We start from the raw sequence: 19,764 nt of genomic DNA, 5'->3' as shown, positions 1-19,764 counted from the left end.
TTTATCAACACACCTTTTCTCTGGACTTTCGACTTTGCACCCTTCTCTTTAGCACCCCCTTCTGGGTTCACTCCTGCCAATTTCACATTCACTTTCAATGTTCACGGGATTCACTTCCCTGTTATTTTCACCATGCAGGATTAATTTCCCTTCCTTGCTCAAGTTTGCGGATCAAAGGCTTTCTATTGTACAAGGATTTTACTAGACCTTCAGTATGGCCACGTTAACCTCTTCTGGCGGCTCTCCTATGGCCCTCTGGTCTCTCTAGTTTTGCTCGGACGGGGATCGACCAGAGTGTCTCAGAGCAACACAAACTTGGTGCTGGTTCCCTCTGCAGCTGGTCTCCCCTCAACACTTTTACAGTTCTTTCACAGTTCACTGAAGTAGGTTCAAACTTGCCACTTTGCATTCTTCAGTCAACACAGCCCGGCTCTTATCAGTTCTCCCATCGACTCACCGGCTGTGCAGAACCAGTTAGCTTTTGGCTTTACTGGAGTAGTCTGGTACCACGGTAGCAGAGGTTTCCCTTGCTCCCACTTATCAGCGTCGACACACACAGTACACTCTCTGTGTACTGTTTATATCTGCTGAAAGACACTTGAGATATTGTTTGTGGTCTTAGGCTCTCATCCGTGAAGGTTCCATGCATCGGGGAGAAAAAGGCCACCCTCTCGTTTCCGACCGTCTTTCTCCTTCTCTTGAATTGCCACGCTTGGCTAGCCATTTTGTCACACTATCTGCCGTGCTCGTAGTGTGCTCTCTTGCTCCACCTTTTATCCCTGTGGGGAAAGGAAAGGACTGTCAGGGGTGTGCGATTAAGGTCAGTTGCCTGGCTTTACCTGGCTCTTGTATTGGGACGTGGAAGGTAAACGGCTCTGGTGTTAGTCTGTTCTCTGGTGTGTAGTTCAAAAGTGTTTGTATTGAGAGGGGGGGTCAGTGGTTTTGAATGCCCTACGTGGTAGGATGGGGAAAAGGTGTTAGAAGATGGGGGATACCACGTCTCAGCCGTCAGTGTCCCACTCACACTCCCTGAGGACCCCCCCATCCGGGTGATCCTCCCTCACTTGTCCACCCACAGGAACTGGATCCAATAGTGATGGCTGTGTCCTGGCCACCTGGATGACAGATTCCCCGGGACTAGCTAGGGAGACACCTTCAGCTGACCAGCTGAAGACGTGGCATGAGAGAAACGGGAGGATTGTGACTGTGATCCTCATGACCTAAATAGGACCATCTGAAGACGTGGGATGAGAGAAATGGGAGCACTGCGACCCTCACAACCCAAACATGACAGCTCAAGCTGTGGAATTAGAGAAATATTAGGATTCTGCTCCTCGTGACCTATAGATGAGCAGCTGAAAGTCTGGAAAAAGAGGAATGGCGTAACCATGATCCCTGTGACGTAAATAAGAGCATGGAATATGAGGACAAGTGTAATTACTATGATATCAAAATATAAAACCAACTTTAGCTCTTGATGAAATGCAATGGAGATTTACCACTAGGCATTTTGTAAACTGTAGACATTGAAGAAAGAGTGGATTTTTCAATATGAAACATATGTTTTCTATTGCAAACACTGTCACACGTGCACCACTTGATGATGAATGAGTGCCCTTTCATTTTTGTTCTCCATTTTAGGTCTTGATTGATTTATCCAGCACTTTGCATTTAGACAACACTCCGCGATGGTACCCGCTGAAGGAACAGAGTGAAAATGTTGAGCATGTGAAGTCTCACTCTGGACAAGGCAGTCAGCAAGTGCCGAAGCCCTCGGTTATCAAGAGCAGAAGCCATGGCATCTTCCCAGACCCATCGAAAGGTAGGCATTATGTGCAGAGATGTTTTCATTGGAGGGCAAAATTGGCACTTGCCGCAGACCCCCACCTTGCATGGGGGGCACACAAGACAGCCTGATCAAACAAAATAAGATTCCATTGGTCACCAGACTTAATTAGCACATGTCAGGATATTTTATGGGGTGCTGCTGAGGCTCTAAACCTCTTGCCTGTCTGTTTTGACAAGTACATTCTGCCATGTTCAATTCATCATGTAATGCATTCTGTGTTCACTGTGGTATACATAGTGTGTGTGTTCCCTACTGCACAACTCCTGTAGCATTCTTTACTTCCTATGGAAATTACGCTGATCATGTGCAATAGACAAAGTTGACATGCATATTGATAAATTGAGTGCCACAATGGTTCGGAAGTTAGCTTGGTGTGTTAAGCACTCTTTGCAGACATATGTGTTCATATGTTATGTTATGTTAAATGTACTTCTATAGTGCACCGTCACCAACGGAATTGGTCCCCAGGCGCTCTGGCGGATCTGTAAACAGGAAGGATGGGATAGGGTTAGTTGGGAGGAGCGGAGCAGGAGAGTGGGAGAGGTGGTATGCTGTTGGCAGCTTCAGCTCGGTATACACTGAGTGCTGGCTTTGGTGCTAGTTTCGGATCGGGCGAGACCTCGAGTGCTGTGGGTGATGATTATGTGTTGTTGATGCGGTGTAGTAAAGTGCGTGCGGATTGCTGGGAGAGAGTTGGTTGTGTGGCTTTGTGTGGTTTGAGTATGCAGAAGATTGAGGGTTGGGTTAGTGGGTCTTTATCCTGATTCGGGTCCTTCTGATTCCGTTAGTTGTATCCCTGTGGGTTGGGATGATGCTGGTTCCTCGTGGGCAGATTCCCTTTGTTGGTGCTGCGCTGACCCCACTGTTTCATAGTGAGTATTGTTTAGATTTGATTTTCTTCGGGTGTGGGACTGGGGTGGTAATATCTATTCTCTTGTTATCTAGTGTAAGACTGGTCCGTTGAGCATTTGAATGGTTCAGGGTCAGAGTGGTGTTGATGTGGCGTTCTAGTGCTTCCATCTTGGTGAGCCTGTGTATTCGGTCATTTGTTTCCTCCTGTCATGACTGTCTTTCAGTTGGTTGTTTGGTTTCTATGGGGTGAGCATCCTTGGGGCTGTTGTTTAGTTGTAGATTGTGTGATGGGGCATAGTGCTTCCCGCTGTGTAGTTGATGGACAGTGTGAAGTGATGAAACATTCTGTTTCCCACCCACTGGATTGGGACTCGTTGTGTAATGCTTCCTTTCCCTCTCTATCTGTTGTCCTTAGGTCTGTTGGGAATGTCTGTAGTTTAAGGACATGGTTCTCTTGATGATTCATCCTAGTGTTTCTGTCTTTGTCTTGCTATGTGTACGGTCTTTGCAAGATTAGAATATCACATTCCAGCAAGGCTGGCTGAGCCTTTCCTATGTATGTGGTTTATAAACCTGTCTGCATATGTACTTGGTTTTGCAGCACAACAGGTGCTATCATCAGCAATGTACCTGCATCAGATAAAGGTTGCTATAAAAACTAACATTTCATCCATATGGTAACGGTCTAGAAATTGGTTTGTACAGATGGGGTGTGGTAAATCCTAGGCAATCACCTGCAATGATGAGCATAAACTGTTGGCCCAAGATGTGAATAAGTATCCAAATTAAAGACAGTGGAACCAAAGTGTTCATGCTTGTACCCTTGCTTTGCCAGCAGACGATACAGTGATCCTGGTCAAATCATCTAATATCTCCAACATTACTGTGCTGTCTTCTGTGATGTTTGCCTCCTCTCATCCTGCTGGCATCGTTTAGCCCATTACTTGATCTTTCTTCTTATATAGGCCCTTTAAGTGGAAGAAGTGGTAGAAGAAAGCGTGCCAGATTTTGCAGGCCTCTGCAAAGATTTTTAAAAATCTGCTCATTGGACACAAAAAACTGCTTTTTTGTAAAAGTCAAAGGTTTTTCTGCATGTTTATAAATGACAATTTCACAAACCAGTGTTTTGAAAGTATTTATAGCTTTGAAATGCAAAAGACAACCCCAGATTAAATCTTGTAATCACATTGATTGCTATGCTGGTGCTTACATACTTCCCTTGATGACGGAGAGAATGAAGCTAGAATCATTCCCAGGTTGCATAACACCCTTCTTTTTTATTTCTGTGTTATAGTTTATACAACTTATAGAGTTCATACAAATAGTTTGTTTTTAAAAATAATCATGTTTGGTCATGTGATTTGTGTACGTTCCAAGTCAGTTTTTATAAAATATGATTATTTTATCTTATGGTAAGAACTCAAAACGAATGTGTTCAAATGCAGAAATTGCAGATTTGGCACAGATTCCAGCTTCACCCCTTGACCAGTGTGTGATCATTTAATATTGTATTGCCTATCCTCTGAAAATTGGCAGTCCCTAAACCTTCCAAAATGATCAGCCCTTCAGAGTGATTTCCTTCTCAGGGTATGATTTTCAAAAAAGCCTCACTCATGGTGACACTGGCTATAGTGTTGCTTCCACGGTGAGCATTGATATACTGCACACCACAGGCACTTGTTCCTTTTCTCTATAATTGCAACACTATTTGAAAACCATGTCCCACTTCGAATCTCAGTCTGTTGTATAAACAGTCTCAATCTACAGACACCTTCCTGGTAGCTTCTAATCTGCATTTACTACCAATGCTATGGTATGTGTAGCTTTCTCCTTCCTACCAGCTGGTGCCTCTATCCATGCTTGAGCACTCCTGCATTCTGTGAGGCAGCTAATGTCAGTTCTCTGTCTATTTTGGGTTACATGTACATTTTACATATGGTCCTGCATTAATACTGCATACCTGCCTGGATGCTATTGATAAAAAGTGTCCTGTAGCTATACTAGAACAGAGGTAACCTCTTCGTAGACTGTTAATGTTGGCATTCAAATGCTACTTGTTTATCCGTCTGATTAGAGGAAGAATGAAGAGGGTGAGGGGACTTAAATGGAGTAAACATGCTTATTTTTAAAGCTGTGAGACAAGCATATCAACCTATAGGCTGTGATCGCGATGAAGGCAGGTGTGGGGGGAGGTTTGGGGGAGAGGGGGTTGGCCAGCTAGTCTTGATCACTAAATTCCTTCGGTTTGGTGGAGGGAGTCCCCAATGATGCCTGTGCCCAGGGCCCCAAAAGTGCTTGCGATGGAGGCGTTGTCTGTCCCGTCGAGAACTGCAGTTAAGGTTCCTGTGTCTGGGGCACTGTAAACTGATGCTCAGCCCAGACAGAGAAGCTGAGGGAAGGGGAGATAGTAACTGCATCAATGTATCTACTTGTGTTTCAATATGTCAAGCTTGTCCGGTTATCAGTTCATTATTGTACATATTTATAGAAATGCTAATTCAAAAGGTTCAGAATAGCTGGTTTATTTTCATGCATTTCTTGAAATTATTGGGCTAGAAACTAAAAACTGGTGCACTTAAGAACTGCAGAGAGGCCACACTTATTTGAAATGCCCCATTTTTTGCAAACAACGGAAGTCAATTTCTCCACAAATGTGACCAGAACAGTTCCAGGGGCTGAGCTGCAGCAGAAATGATGTGCTGGTCATCCGCGTAGCATCCTTTAGTGTCAGGAGTGATGAGCTCACAGCACTCACACAGTTACTGGGAGCTCCTTTACTGTGGCAGTTCCTTACACCCTGTTTGAGGGATAGAAATGTAAGTGGGACAGAAGTGGTTCATACCACTGCTGTAGCACCAAAAAACAAATGCAAAAAAATAGACATGTCTGTGTGATGCATTGTGCAATCCTGTGTGTCATTTGTAGACAGTTGCAAGAGAATGTTTGTTTTCTGCGCAATTTAGAGTGCATTCTGTGTGTGAGTACGGCATACAAAAATGCCGTAAATTTGCACAATTGAGCAGAGAGGGTGAAAGGGGCTTCTGAATGTTCAGATGCCGGTTCTGATTTCTTCACATCATTTCAGTTGCATGTTGTGACAAATCCTTGGATGTCGTCCCTTCTTCCCTATGGGAGGCTCTTCCTATGATTCCAGGGAGGCGAGCAGCTACACAATAGTCCCCCTGTGGGTTGCACTCAGCGGGTGGATCTCATAGGGACTGTCCAGGAACAACGAGGTATGCCTAACACATATCCCAATCTCCCTCACCCTCCTACCCTATATAGGGTCCCATAATCCCTTGCACGTCCCTGTGCTTGTATAGGATAGATGATGTTGCCCCCACTAAAAAGGTCTGGGATGAGGAAGAGTAGGGACTACCTATGTGAGTCATATGTAGAAACTGGGACAATTAGGAGTTCAAGTAACCCAGTTGAGAACATCAATACTGAGATAAAGAAGAGGCACAGAGTAATTGAGCATACCCTGCAGAACCAAGATGAACATTTTAGTCAATACAGACAATCTGTAAATCAGTGTAACATAAAAAGTGGAGAAGGACTGAAGCAAAGGGTAAACCTCCCTCAAAGAGCAGCGAGTGAGGAAGCAGTGCCACACAAGAGGGGACTGAAGACGGGGACACGAGAGCAGCTGAAGTGGCATACCTTTTCAGTCTGCAATCAGCGGACCGGACAGAGGGCTGAAAAGAACGGAAGCTAGGTGGAAGGAAGCCACTGAACAGTGCACACGTGATGAGAGCTTCCAGTCACCCTGCCTTCACTGCTGTGGAGCCGCCGTAGCCAGCGAGAAACCCGTCAGAGAGACAAAGCGAGAGAGAATGCAGGAAACTGAACGGAGCAGCACAAGCACTCCATGCGGGCAGAGAAGCCAAGTGGTAGGAATTCACGGAGCCGTGCAGACGTGGAGAGAACCTCCAGCCACCCAGTCTTCACCACTGCAGAACCGCTGCATCCAGAGAGGAACCCGCAAGTAACAGAGAACGGGGGAGACAAAACGGAGCAGAAGGAGCACTTCAGGCAGACAGAGAAGACCCAGCAATGAACCTAGAGGTACCAGGGTTGTTGGGGGAAACTAGAAGGATACAGGAGGCCCACGAATCAGGGTCTGGGACCTGGTTAGAAATACAGAGACTGCCTTATGTAAAGCTAGCCAAGAAAATACCTGGCAGGATAGTCAACCAGGTATATCAGTGGCAACCGGTAAAGAATCAAGAGGGGTCTGGGACCCACCACCGAAGGAGCAGGAGATCACCTACCCCCTCTTTCATCTCAGTACCCGGCAGGCTAGTGAACCAGGGCGGCTACACAAAACCCCAATTCTGAACAATGCAGGAAACCTGAGAAGAGCCAGGGGAGGGGAGTCCTTTCCCGGGCACTGTGTGAAAGCTGAGAAAGAGCCGTGGGAAGGGAACAATTCCCCCTGGCACTGTGACATTGTGAAAACAAGACCATACTTGGCAGGCTAGTCCAAGCTTCGGGAATGGGGCCATTCCCAAACTTGAGTAAACCCTGACACAGAGCCTAAGAGGAACCTGGGGAATTAAGTCTTTCTTGAAGCCTTCATGATTGCCAGACACGTGGTAATGCACTCTGCAGTGGCGGTTGCCTGTGCTCCTTCCTGGACCTTGTCAGCCAGTTCTCCTGCCATTATCCCTCCTCCTCTGATCTGGATACCTCCCTGTTCCTCCTCTTCTTCCCAGTCTCTCCTGGCTACTTCTCTTGCTTCCCTTCTCCTGTGCCATCTGGCTGCCTTCACCTTTCACTCGCTGCCCGTCTCCCAGTTCCTCTCCTTGGGCACCATCTCTTTGGAATCCGGCCCAGCGTCCCTGGCCTGCGTGGTGCTGCTGTTGTCCATACACCTTCCTCTGCCAGAATAGCATCGCCCAGCAGCCCGGCTCCCCGGTGCTGCTTCCATCGCTGTTCCTGTATCACGTACATCCAGGGAAGCTGCACCGAGGTGCAGGGGGTCGATCCCTGGGTTCCTGGCAGTGTTAATCCACTGGGTTGTCCTGCGGTTGGTTTTCTCTCTGCAGTCGAACATTCTGGACGCCCAGCAAGTACGAGAATCCAGGTCCCATTGCCCGACCATGCCCGGCGCCTCAGCTGTCAAACATTGGTGTTAGAAGGTTCATGACAAATAATTTACATTTCATGAAAAAATTAAATAACGTGTTGAGTAGTCTTATTTCACTGCACAGTGGTGCTTGTAAGTGTGAATGGTGCTAATGGAATGCGAATGTCAGCCATGTTAGTTATTTAAATGACGATCAAGCATCACTGAGCTTATTTGGAGAACAACCAATGAGCACGTGCTCCAGTCTCAGTGCCCAGACTTCCCGGGGCTGGGGGGTGGGGTGATGGGGGGGGTGGGGGAGATCAGCCCGCGCAGCTCAGGCAGAATGGACGGCGTGTACACATGCATTTAAAGGGACTGCATTGATCCCGAGCCTGGATGAGCGCTGTGCAATCCCCGACATTGGACCCGAGATGACCTTCGGCAGGCTGGAGATCGACGGATTTAGAGAGACTAGGGGAGCGTGCAAGGTCTTGCAAGATGCACGGGGTAAAGCGCGTCAGTGCGGAACAGCACCCATCTCCTGGCAGGGTGTGGGGCTGGCAGTGCGTTGGGTGGAGATTCTGTCTCTAATTGCACGCCATTTGTAGTGGCAGAGAGACACAGTGGAAATGAAATACAGACCTAACATTGCAAAATGCATTCTCGGCCCCTCTCCAGAAAGAGCTGCTGCTTTTCCCCTAGCATGGCCTAGAAGGGGGAGGGGGACGGAGTGTTAACCTGAACGATACCTTGTCAAATAACAACAATGCTTTACTGGTGTTTGTTGATTCAGCTAACAGAAATCTAGTGATCAATAGTCAGAATCTTAAAGGAGGAGATGCGACTGGAAAGTCACATTTCATAAACGATTAAAATAGGCACCGCTACCAGAATGGACGATTCCGTTTTTAAACATGTTTAAGCCTTTTGTTCATTACCATTATATGCAGACCGGTTATGTAGAATTAACAAACTAGTGCACTAGTTAAGCCACTAGTTCTCTATATTTTCTTCACCTTTTTATAATTATATAATATAATCCTTTCTGCACAGCACATCAAAGACATCTGAGCATCTATGGTTCTGCTGTTGGGGGCTCTCCTGTGGTCTGCTGCTGGTTGCACGGTCCTAAGAGAGGGTGCTGGGTTTGGCTCATGGGGAATTAGGGACATTTAAGATGGTCTTGATGTCCTGTTGATCTGTGCAGTTCTGAGGTATCTGTGTGTGCAGTAGCACCTTGAGCCTTCCAACTGCCAGACGGAATTACCAAGAATGATCTCAGACCCAAAAAAACGGACAGACTCAAAGAATATGGCAAAGTCCTGCTTTATTATCAGTTCAATAAAGTAGGGAAACATGGCGAACAAACAGATTGCAGCTCACTCACTCTCAACAATAATTTGATCATACAAAGACTTTACTTCAATGTTCGGCAGCTATGATGTCATCCTACGTGGAAGACTTTAAAAACCTCTTGACTGGAGGGATGGGTTAAGGGAACAGATCTACCTTTAGTTCATATAACTGTTGGTATCATTATTGGATGTTGCTTATCTAGTACACACGCCTTGAACTACCTCTAAATACGTATAATACAGATTAATAGTAGACTAACAGCAGCGGATTGGCTTCTGCAACATTGTGTAGCACACTGCTACGTAGGCCCTCATGATGTGTTGGCATACTCTCCCAACCTTGGACTTTCAGCTCGCTAGCAGCACGTAAGCAAAACGAAACTAAGGTGCAGAGAACAATGTCAGACCACTTGCTACCCACTGGCCCAATTAGCCCACCATCTCTCATAGGTCAGTCCCTAAGCCAAGGCTTCTTCTATGTAGTTGACCTTGTGGACCGTTGTCTTCTGCAGGACTTTTAAGGGAGTGTAGGTACACCACTATCTTCATCTGAAGCTTAATGAATAGGCCTTGTTTTCAAGTTCTGAATCACGTGGCAGGAGACCACGATTTTGTCCATTTCGACCTTTATTTAGTTCAAGTATGCTGGGTGCCATTACTCCTCTTGGCCTCTGGAGACTTGCTGTACCTCAAATATGCTTTCTGTATCCTTGATTGTCCAATACTTGGCATTTGCAGATGGTTTCTTCTTTGCTAAATCTAAGAGAAATATGTCCTGCCTATGTAGCTTATGTTTGTGACTCCTTCTGTGCCTTGCAATTATTTCTTGATATTGCATCCTTGATCCCAGGCCAATAGATATTCTTTGTTCCTCAGAAAAAGCTGTTTTTCCAGCGCCCTTCAGCTCTGCAGCACTGGTCTGTCTCTGAGGTAGTTTGGCCATTCTTAACACGAGTCCGACATCTTTTAATCATGGCTGCTTTAATCGCCTTATATTTTCTTCTACAGCAAGCTTCTACATGTCTCATCGACCTTGCGTTTCTGTGTATGTACATGTAGATTCACTTCAGCTCTTCACACCTTATTTCTTTGGTGCACATGATTTCTCTATATTCATTTACATGTTTCTTTTGTTAGTTCAGTTACATCTTTAGTCTTAGGGTATATGTTGCAGTGCATCTTTGTATCTTTTTTCATGACGTCCCTATGCCCTCATCTGATTTCATTTACAGATCTTCGATGTCCAATGGTGTATGCAGACATCATTCCCCCACGTCAGTGCGAGGGTATAATTTGTGTGGGTGTCTGAGTGCATAACGTCTCTCGTATCTTTGATGCGGTGTTGGGACCTGGTGTCACACCGTGCTTTCTTGCTGCTATTCCAGCAGGACAGAGGTGAGGGGTGGGCACTAAAGATGGTGTGTACATCTGTCCCTCTGTATGGGTACTGTGTATGACTTTCTAGGTAGTTGATAGTACTAAGAACCCTTTGGGTACCTATGTCCAGATGTGTGCCTTGTGTTCCCATGGTTCAAGGACGCAATGGATTAGCTTGAGCCACATCATTTGCGTTGGAGAGGCGTAACCTTCTGATGCTTGAGGTCTGTTGGGAGGATTTTTCAACAGCATGCTTTAGTGGCCCAGTTGGTATTGAGTATTACAAGTTAGACTGTGAGCTATGTGAGTGAGGGGGGAAGTCAGTGGAAACCTCGATGGGCATTTTGGGCAACTATCTGGAGCGGTCATGCCAATATCTTGGAAGTGGTACACCTCTGTTTAGGAAAGTTTCCGTAAGATTCCTGAGGCACTCCGGCAGACAGCCTGCTGTGCCTAAGTCATGTTGGGGAAGAAAAAGGGGTGCAACGAGCAGTGGGCACCATGCCAGCAGCAGAGTGGCAGAATATTTGTCCATGAGAAAGTCATTGTAGAGCCGCCTAGAAGGCAAATTGTAGTAGGGCAGCTGGGAGCAAAAACACGGTATGCAGTGATAAAATTGTGGAAAAAATGTCGAATGTACACAAAATCATGGCAAAAATGCTGTGGTTCGACCCCTTAAAGGTGTACCCCATTACACCATTTAAGGTTAGCGGGGGTTGCAGGGTTGTCCTCTGCATCCTTTACATGGATTGCGGTGGCAAAACCACAGCCTTTTTGCTGTGATATTTTGTGTCCACTGCCATTTTTGCCGCGATTTTAACACATGGACCCCAAAAACACATCGGCCCAATTAAAGTGTGAGCAAACCTCCATTGAAACCTACCTTCTGCATGACAACTTGGAGCAAAACTGCAGTGGGGGAAACACACAAAATGACTGAGGGTGCATTGTAGAAAATCCAGCAGACAGAACTACAGTGTGACACTGTGAAGCATACCAGCAGTACAACACTGAGAAGCAGAACAGCAGTGCAACACCGGGAATCAGAACAGCAGTGCAACACCGGGAATCAGAACAGCAGTGCAACAACGAGAAGCAGAACTGCAGTGGGACACAGAGAAACAAAACAGCAATGCATCACTGAGAAGCAGAACTGTAGTGGGACACCGAGAAGCAGAACTGTAGTGGACACCGAGAAACAGACTGTAGTGGGACACCGAGAAGCAGAACTGTAGTGGGACACCGAGAAGCAGAACTGTAGTGGGACACCGAGAAGCAGAACTGTAGTGGGACACCGAGAAGCAGAACTGTAGTGGGACACCGAGAAGCAGAACTGGAGTGTGACACCGAGAAGCAGAACTGGAGTGTGACGCCGAGAAGCAGAAGAAGCAGAACTGGAGTGTGACGCCGAGAAGCAGAAGAAGCAGAACTGCAGTGTGACACCGAGAAGCAGAACTGCAGTGCGACACCGAGAAGCAGAACAGCAGTGTGACAATGAGAAGCAGAACTGCAGCGGGCACCGACCGAGAAGCAGAACTGCAGTGTGACACCGACCGAGAAGCAGAACTGCAGTGTGACACCGAGAAGCAGAACTGCAGTGGGACACCGAGAAGCGGAACTGCAGTGGGACACCGAGAAGCAGAACTGCAGTGGGACACCGAGAAGCAGAACTGCAGTGGGACACTGAGAAGCAGAACTGCAGTGGGACACTGAGAAGCAGAACTGCAGTGGGGCATTTGGAAGAAGTATAGTATAAAGGATGAAGTATAATGGTGAGCAAGTTGATGAGAGGCACCGACCATCTTGAAGCCAATCATAGGAAATCATAGCATGACATAAGGCATGAACATGTACTAACAAGGTAATGCAACCTGGTTCTCTCCCAACGCTACTAACTTCTCTCTGTTTCTCTCTCTCCAATTCGCCATCTCGGATGCATTGTATCCATGTATAATAAAGATCAGGAAATTGACGTTTGAGGGGAGGTGACAGACCTAGCATGCAGCCTATTATCCTAAGCAAAGGCTCATTATAAACTTTTTATTCTGAGAAATCCCTGCCATAGATAAGACAACTGTTTGCGCATTGAGCAAGGAACAGCATATGTCAAGTGCCTGTCAGGTGATTGGGGCGAGGCCTGAATCTGTCGTTGTTTTTCCATGAATCCTTCCCCAATGTCTCTAAGAGGTCTGAAAACCTTCCCACCACACACAACCACTGTATACCCCCATGGTGCCTCCACACGCATCAGACATCAACAAGCACAGACCTCCTAATATGCCCCACCAAACAATGGGTTAGTTCAGATATGTGATATTTGACTAATACCTTGCTCTAGACCTACATCATTCTCGACCTCCTGCACGCTATGACCCATAGAATACAGCTGAGTCCCATGAAAAATTCGATCTAGCTGTTCTCATCACTTTCAACACTTTGACACAGCACCCTTCTCTCACCTTTACAATATCGGCTGCTGTTAGAGACCTAGCCACACTACCGAACTTCGATTTGTCTATAAATGCACACACGCATGTTAACACTCCTTTCATTACAGTTCAACACAGACTACAGTCTTCCAAAGGGCGTTCATCCACCACAGCGCGTCAAGGCCATACAATGGCAGCAGACACTATACAAATATCACCTAACATAACATTGATCCTTCTTCAGGAGAAAACCCCACATTTTTCAGCTGTAAGAATATTATTTCAAAATTGTTTTGCCGATCATTTTCGCAAAGGTATTTTTAACTTTTGGTTAGATAAAGGGTATTTTTTTTTTCACAACATTGATTTTCAATCATAAAGCTGTTGGCATCAATGTCCTCATATGTAAAACAGTACATTTATACATATAAACATAGAGCAGAGAAAAAGTGTTCTTTAAGTTAGTTGCACTATATTGCTTGTCTCAAAGTACTGCTACGGCGCTCACATTTGTACTCGTGTGATGTTACTTTATGTTTTAGACCGCTTGAGGATGTTGTTTGAAAAACAAATAAAGCAAACCAATCTAGTAAAAAATACATAAATAGTAGTTAACCCCTAATTCGTCAATCCAAATCTCCATTTACATTTTTGTACGGGAGGATAGCTCAGCAGCAATGCACTCTCCTTGGAAGCAAGACGAAACAGAGCAACACAGGTTTGATCCCTGGGACTGCACTTTGAAACCTCTGGGTATTTGTCAATCTGGAAAAGTGAATACCCTTCATTTGAATGACAGACGTAACTTGATGGCCGTAGGCCAACCGTCTTATGCACCGAATTATAGAAATATAGACTGTTATGCTTGACCAACAAGCGGCCATTTTAAACATAGCAGAATCGCCATTTTGCTTGTTAACCATTGCTCATTGCTTTCTGTCTAAAACTGCTTTGCAGCTTGCAATTCTTGCGGATTCTGCTTACTCTGCTCAACTGTTAACATTGTTGTCTGAATATGAAAGGGCAAGGTCGCGGGACTGAGGAGTTCGTTGAAAACTCCTCATGAGTAACCCAGAAAGGAATGCCCACGCTCCCTCTCTGTAGCCTTGAGGGAGAGCTGCAGGGCATTTAATCACTTCACAGCTGCCAGCCAGTCTCGTACGATGGTAGAATATGTTAGAATAAAACAGCTAAAGGCTTGAATTATGCTCTTCCTATGGCCCCCCTTCGCAAAACCCTTTAGAGCGTGTCGGCTCCCAGGACACGAATAGTACCTCATAGATAGCAAAGCATGGAATGTGGCTCTTCCCCCGTGTGCAGCTTGCTTCCAAGAACAGAACCACCGTGTTCTGTTCAACAACTAAAAGATGCCTCCGCACTTTCTAAATTGCACATTGTTACTAGAATAGACATCGAAAGTGTCATAATTGTCATACCCGTCGGAAATGTCCATCAACATCCCGAGTTCAAAGAAACTTAATAAAGGAGGGTGTTAAACATGACATAGCTGATTGTATGATATGCATTTTGTATATATGTAACTGGTGTACGTAATTCACTCTCTTGCGTCCCTCGAGGTCTAGGAAACTCACGTCGCGGGGCGTGAGACCAGAATTGGCCAATTGGGACTATTTTTGCTTGCAATAAACCCTAGCATTGGGAATTTTAACCTCGTGTCTGACGCATCATTTCGTGTATGGTTATTGCCTTGTTTCCATATCACGAGGGACCCCTAGGGGCCCCTTACACATATACTGATGTAGTTGCATCAATCCCAATCTCGGAGTCTATTACACATTTATAAAATCAACCCCCTTAACTTTTTATGACATTCTAAGACATTCACCTCACTTATCTTTGTATACTAATAGCAAACATACATTTGTGAGCATAGGCTTAATGTAAATACCTCCCAGACACAACTATCCTACGGAAAATTGCAGATATCTATTGTACAATCTTTTGTCATGTTTGCATTATTCTGGCAATTAACACCATTACCATTGATGGTAAGTATATTTGTAAACTTCCCATCTTTGGTCAGATATTTTTGAAAGGAATATTGAATGTTTATGAATTTACCATTTTAAAATGTTGATTCAAACTAAATACTATGCTACAAGCTGAAAGTGAAATTAAGTGTAGTAAAGAAATGAAACGATGAGTAATCTAAGACCCTTAATGTTATTAGAACATGTCTCACTTAGATCCTCTTTAGTTATGTACCCAAAATAAATCGGGGAAAGTTATTTTTGGTAAATCGTCTGGGATATTTGACCCCATGCTAAGATGGCGGGTAGAAAGATTCTCATGCATACATGAGTGATACATTTAGGATAGATGAAACGTTAATATCAAACACACAAGGCAGACTTAACAAATTAGGAATGCCAGTTATGTAGTGTCTTCAACAATTATAAGTTTAATGTTTAAAGATAAATTAGTTCCTATTCAAAATCCTCTTTGAAATGGCAAAATTGGTAAGTGTGAAACTCAAAAATATATTTTCTGTCTCTTTGTCATGCGCCCCTTCTATGTGAGAGTATGGGACCGATGGCGACGCAGCCGCCATAGAATTACTCCATTACATTAGTCTGCACCGCTTGCAGCGGTCTAGTTTTCCTTTCTGTCATGGCCGCCTCTGGCTTTTCAGCAGCTCTCAGTCAGCGGCAGACACATTGCAACTGTGTATCTTTCTACTTTGTTGCCATCGCTCTTTTGAAGCTTCCCTTGGCTCCGCTGAGCCACGCTGTTCTGTGGCGCTCGGCCCCTCTCCCCAGTTTCTTCCTCTTTTTCTCCTCTGCTCTCCCACTTTCCTCCGCAACTCTCCTTCTTCCGGCGTGTGCGTTTGTCTACGCCGGTTCTCACCTTGCTTGTGCTCCCTGGATTTCTGTTCCTGCTCGTGTCCTTTGATCTCTCTTTATTTACCTTGGCGCTCTGTATATGCACTTCCTTACTACACCTTTCCTCTACATCTACGGAGCGGAGAAGTCCTATTTTTAGGATTGACCACTTACCTGCATCCCTGGAATATCCTCGCTCCCATTACTGAAGTGTACATTGGGGTAATTTGCCTACGCTGCTTTTTCCCCTTCCTGGCGGCTGCGGATCCGGGTCCTCTTGTTTCCAGATTTTTCCGGTAACCATTGTGGCGTCGTTTTGCAGTCAGCCCTACCTGCATAAAAAGAAATCAACTGTGAGAGAAAGGAAGAAGTGGTACTCACCCTCGACCGAATCCTCAGGTGAGGAAGAGTGTGAGACGTTTGAATCAGAGATTGAGGTTGACTTACCTGACACTTTAAGTATTGTTATTCAATTGACTGTTTCCAACATCTTCATACATTTACAGAAAGCAATTCAATTTTAATTCCCCTTTTAATCCTTTAGGATTTGCTATTTGTGTAATGTATCAATACAAAATGACTCCCATTGTTAGAGTCTATACTAACTGCCACCTCTTGGATGTCCTTTTTCTATTTTCAATGTTACAAATCTCATTTGAAAGATTGTATGCTCATATTCTACTAAATGCCTTGTGATTAGTGATTTCAGATTCACAGTTCTTACATTTGACTTGAGTTCTGTCCATTATATTAGGACTTTTCTGTTCGTTTAATTTATATAGTAAAGTCTGCAATGACATTTTATGGCATATATCACAACCCTTTTGTCTGTATGTGGGTGCCAAATCAATGTCCCTTTAATGATATTACTGCAGTGTTAAAACTGCAGGCATTGAAATGTGCCTCTTTTGTGTGTTTATTCATATCTGACACTTCTCTCCCATCAGCTCGTTGAACTAGATTTTTTTTTTTAAATGTACTCTTTTCATCTGTCACTGCAGGAGGTTAAGGAAAAAATGTTGATAGAGTTGGATCACTTTTTAGCAATTCCCAATTCTTTGTGAAGATCTTTCGCTATTTTGATATTTAATGGGAATATGTAATCAACATTAGTTCTAGTTTTACTTTCTTCTCTGTGACTAGTAACAAGTCTTGTCTAGATTTGTTGGTAAATTTATCTTGAGAATAGTGTTAATATCTTGCTGGCTAGGACCTTGTTCTTCAAATTGGTTATTACATTTTCAAAATTATTTCTATCCCAATATTTTCATCAGCTACTCATTTAACCCTTTAACATTTGGCTATAAGGAAGTCTTGATACAGTTTTTTTAGGGTAACAACTGAATGCAGGCAGTAGAACATAACGATGAGTTGGTTTTTCATAGCAATCTGTAAGTAATATATCATTTCCCCATTTCAATAAAATGTCCAGAAGTGTCGACTATCATTGGGTAGTTAATGTGTAAATCACCTGATCGTAATAATCTACTGAATGGATTACATTTTCTCCCTCACCCTTACCCCACATTCTCCTTACTTATACATTCCCTTCGGAATTGGCTGCATAGATCCTTGTGAACAGGTGTTGGTGTTGGGCACATAATATTATTTCAGGTTTGTTTCTAAGGTGGGAATTCTGCTGTCCCCCAAGTTCTCTAAACTCAATGTGGTCCCCGGGATATTGCGCCCAACCACATCGTAGATCAAACTGACAGTCACAGGGAAATATCACTCAGCCTCCTCGTTACTCAGGATTCAGTTATCGGGATATAGAGCACAACCTCTTATTTACTCAAGATACAACAAGGTGATATAGCAACGATCTACTTCCTTATTCAAATTTACCACAGGAATAAAGTGTCCAGCCAATTCTTTAATCAGGTTGTGGTCACATAGCTATAGTGCTCAGCAACTTCTTTTACACAATATCCCTCCACAGACAGATAGCATCCAGTCTGTTACTTGTACCCCAGCCAGGACGATGGTGGCTGGCACACTTCTTCCTGAGTCTCACTCTATTAGGGAGGAATACAGTGCACTTCCCACTGGTAAGCAGTGTTCTCTTCAGGTAACTAAGTGGGTCAAGTTCCTAGGGGCAAGCCTCAGTCCTTGCACAGGTGATGTCTGACCTCAAACACCTATCATTTCTGGAGTGTTGTGTCAAGTCTCAGACTCTCCTTTTGGTGTCTCTGATGCAGTTGGTTCCCATGTGACTGCTTCTTGATTTTGGCTAGGTGGATTCTAGCCTAATCCTCTTTAATATGGTCTAACACAAATACACACACACGTGCATATGCACACATGTATACACAGCTCTCATTGGTTGTGTTTTATAGGTCTTGCCACTTTCTCATCATTACCTTCTTCTTGTGGATTTGCTTGGCTCAGTTGTATTTTTTATGGAGTTTTGTCACAGAGTGATTAGGGTAAATCTCCCCTTTGCCCTTTCTGCAGGTCTGTGGTGTTGTGAGCTTTCAGACAGTCTGGGGGACATCTTAGTTTCAGTCAACGTCTGCCCTGATGCCAGATCTGCTTTTCTCCGCTTCCTGTGAATTCTCTCTCTCTGCCTTCGTGGTGGTCCAAGATTCACTGCACTCTGTGTTACTAGTAGATTTATGGTGACACCTCATGGGAGGCCATCCCTGGCCCTTAGGTGCTCACCTTGTTTTCTTTGACCCTCGCCCACTGCTCTCTGAATCAGCTTCACGCTTTGCACCTGGGAAACCTCTCCCATACGAGGTCCTGTGGGATTTACTCTCACTTCATATCTTCTAAAGGGGTCTGGTCAGGCCCACTAGGCAATCGCGTTCCAAAGCCGATAGCATTCCTATATGCGATATTAGTTTCTTTCACCTATATTTAGGAAATAGGGAGCAAACCAGCTCAATATAGAAAAGGTTGTGTTCTGTATCCTCAGTCCCCTAGTTCAGAGATCACTCTGGTCAGGGTATGGCTCTGGGGCATTGCATCTCCAACCCTTTATCGCCTCTAGGCAACTCGCATCTGTCAGTGCGCTCGAATGCTAGATTTGCAGTGATGCAGATCCCGTTGCAGACCTAAGGATGAAATCATGGACCTGGCTTTGTCAGGCTGCATTTGCCTCAGCAATCTGTGAATCTATCCCAAGGGGATGGATGGCAAGGCTCAAGCACATCCAAGTACCCGGGCTCCAAACTGCATTGGTTTGCTTGAGCACATCTCAAGAACATCATGCGACCAATCACACTCCCTTTGAATACACCTAACCAATAGCATCACATCTAGAATGCACCATTAATGTTTATCAGCATTTCAGCCCCACAGGTTTACTTTTCTGTACTACTTCTTGCTCAAACTAGAGAAGTTGAGTCAGCGTGCACACAACCGTAAACACATCTCCACATGGGTACACTGCCTTACCCTCCTCCTCCTATGTGCTTCCTGCTTCCACTTTGTCCAACTCCCACTCAAACCACCCCTCATCTTTCCACCTCAGATAAACCCATAGGCCCGGGCGCAACAAATAACATCAACTGAGAAAAGTCTCAGCACCGGGGGACCACTAAAGAGTAACTGCTGCGGTATAAATACAAAACATGCCTGTTACCACAAGTTCCAGAATGCAAAGAACTAAAACTGAATTGGACTCTGCAGATAGAAAACTTCAGCCTGGTACAATCCTATATGAAGAGCACAATGAAAGGGTCATGCATGTTACTCACTCTGCACTATAATCAAACGAATCTACACCCTGCTCCAGGTATAGTGATTCACACCACTGTGGTAGGTCAGAATCAGGAGGCAGACAAAGAGGCATGGTTCCTAGGTTTTTATTTCTAGAAATTCAAAAGAACGACCCTTTCCCTAAATATACAAATCCAATCCATATTCTCTAACAGAAGCAAGTCCAAAGGGTGGCCTACTAGGATGTTAGGAAATAAATGATTGTCTTCCTTCTGTAATTCTCCTCTAAGCTAACACTCTCCCTGTCCAACAAAAGAAGAAA

At 44.7% G+C, this 19,764-nt stretch overlaps 1 protein-coding gene across 7 annotated transcripts in view; it reads left to right on the top strand.

Annotated features, from left to right (window-relative positions):
* PCLO (piccolo presynaptic cytomatrix protein) overlaps positions 1-19,764 on the top strand; it is an 854,190-nt gene that overhangs the window by 712,095 nt on the left and 122,331 nt on the right. For all 7 annotated transcript variants that reach the window (XM_069627816.1, XM_069627812.1, XM_069627813.1 and 4 more), the window contains one exon: positions 1,642-1,822. In XM_069627816.1, the coding sequence (XP_069483917.1) occupies positions 1,642-1,822 (181 nt within the window). The remainder of the gene's footprint in view (positions 1-1,641; positions 1,823-19,764) is intronic.

Source organism: Ambystoma mexicanum, chromosome 12 (genome assembly GCF_040938575.1).
Source record: "Ambystoma mexicanum isolate Mex_15411 chromosome 12, UKY_AmexF1_1, whole genome shotgun sequence".
Classification (NCBI taxonomy): domain Eukaryota; kingdom Metazoa; phylum Chordata; class Amphibia; order Caudata; family Ambystomatidae; genus Ambystoma; species Ambystoma mexicanum.
Note: the sequence above shows the minus strand (reverse complement) of the source record. Positions and strands in the feature narration are given on the sequence as shown.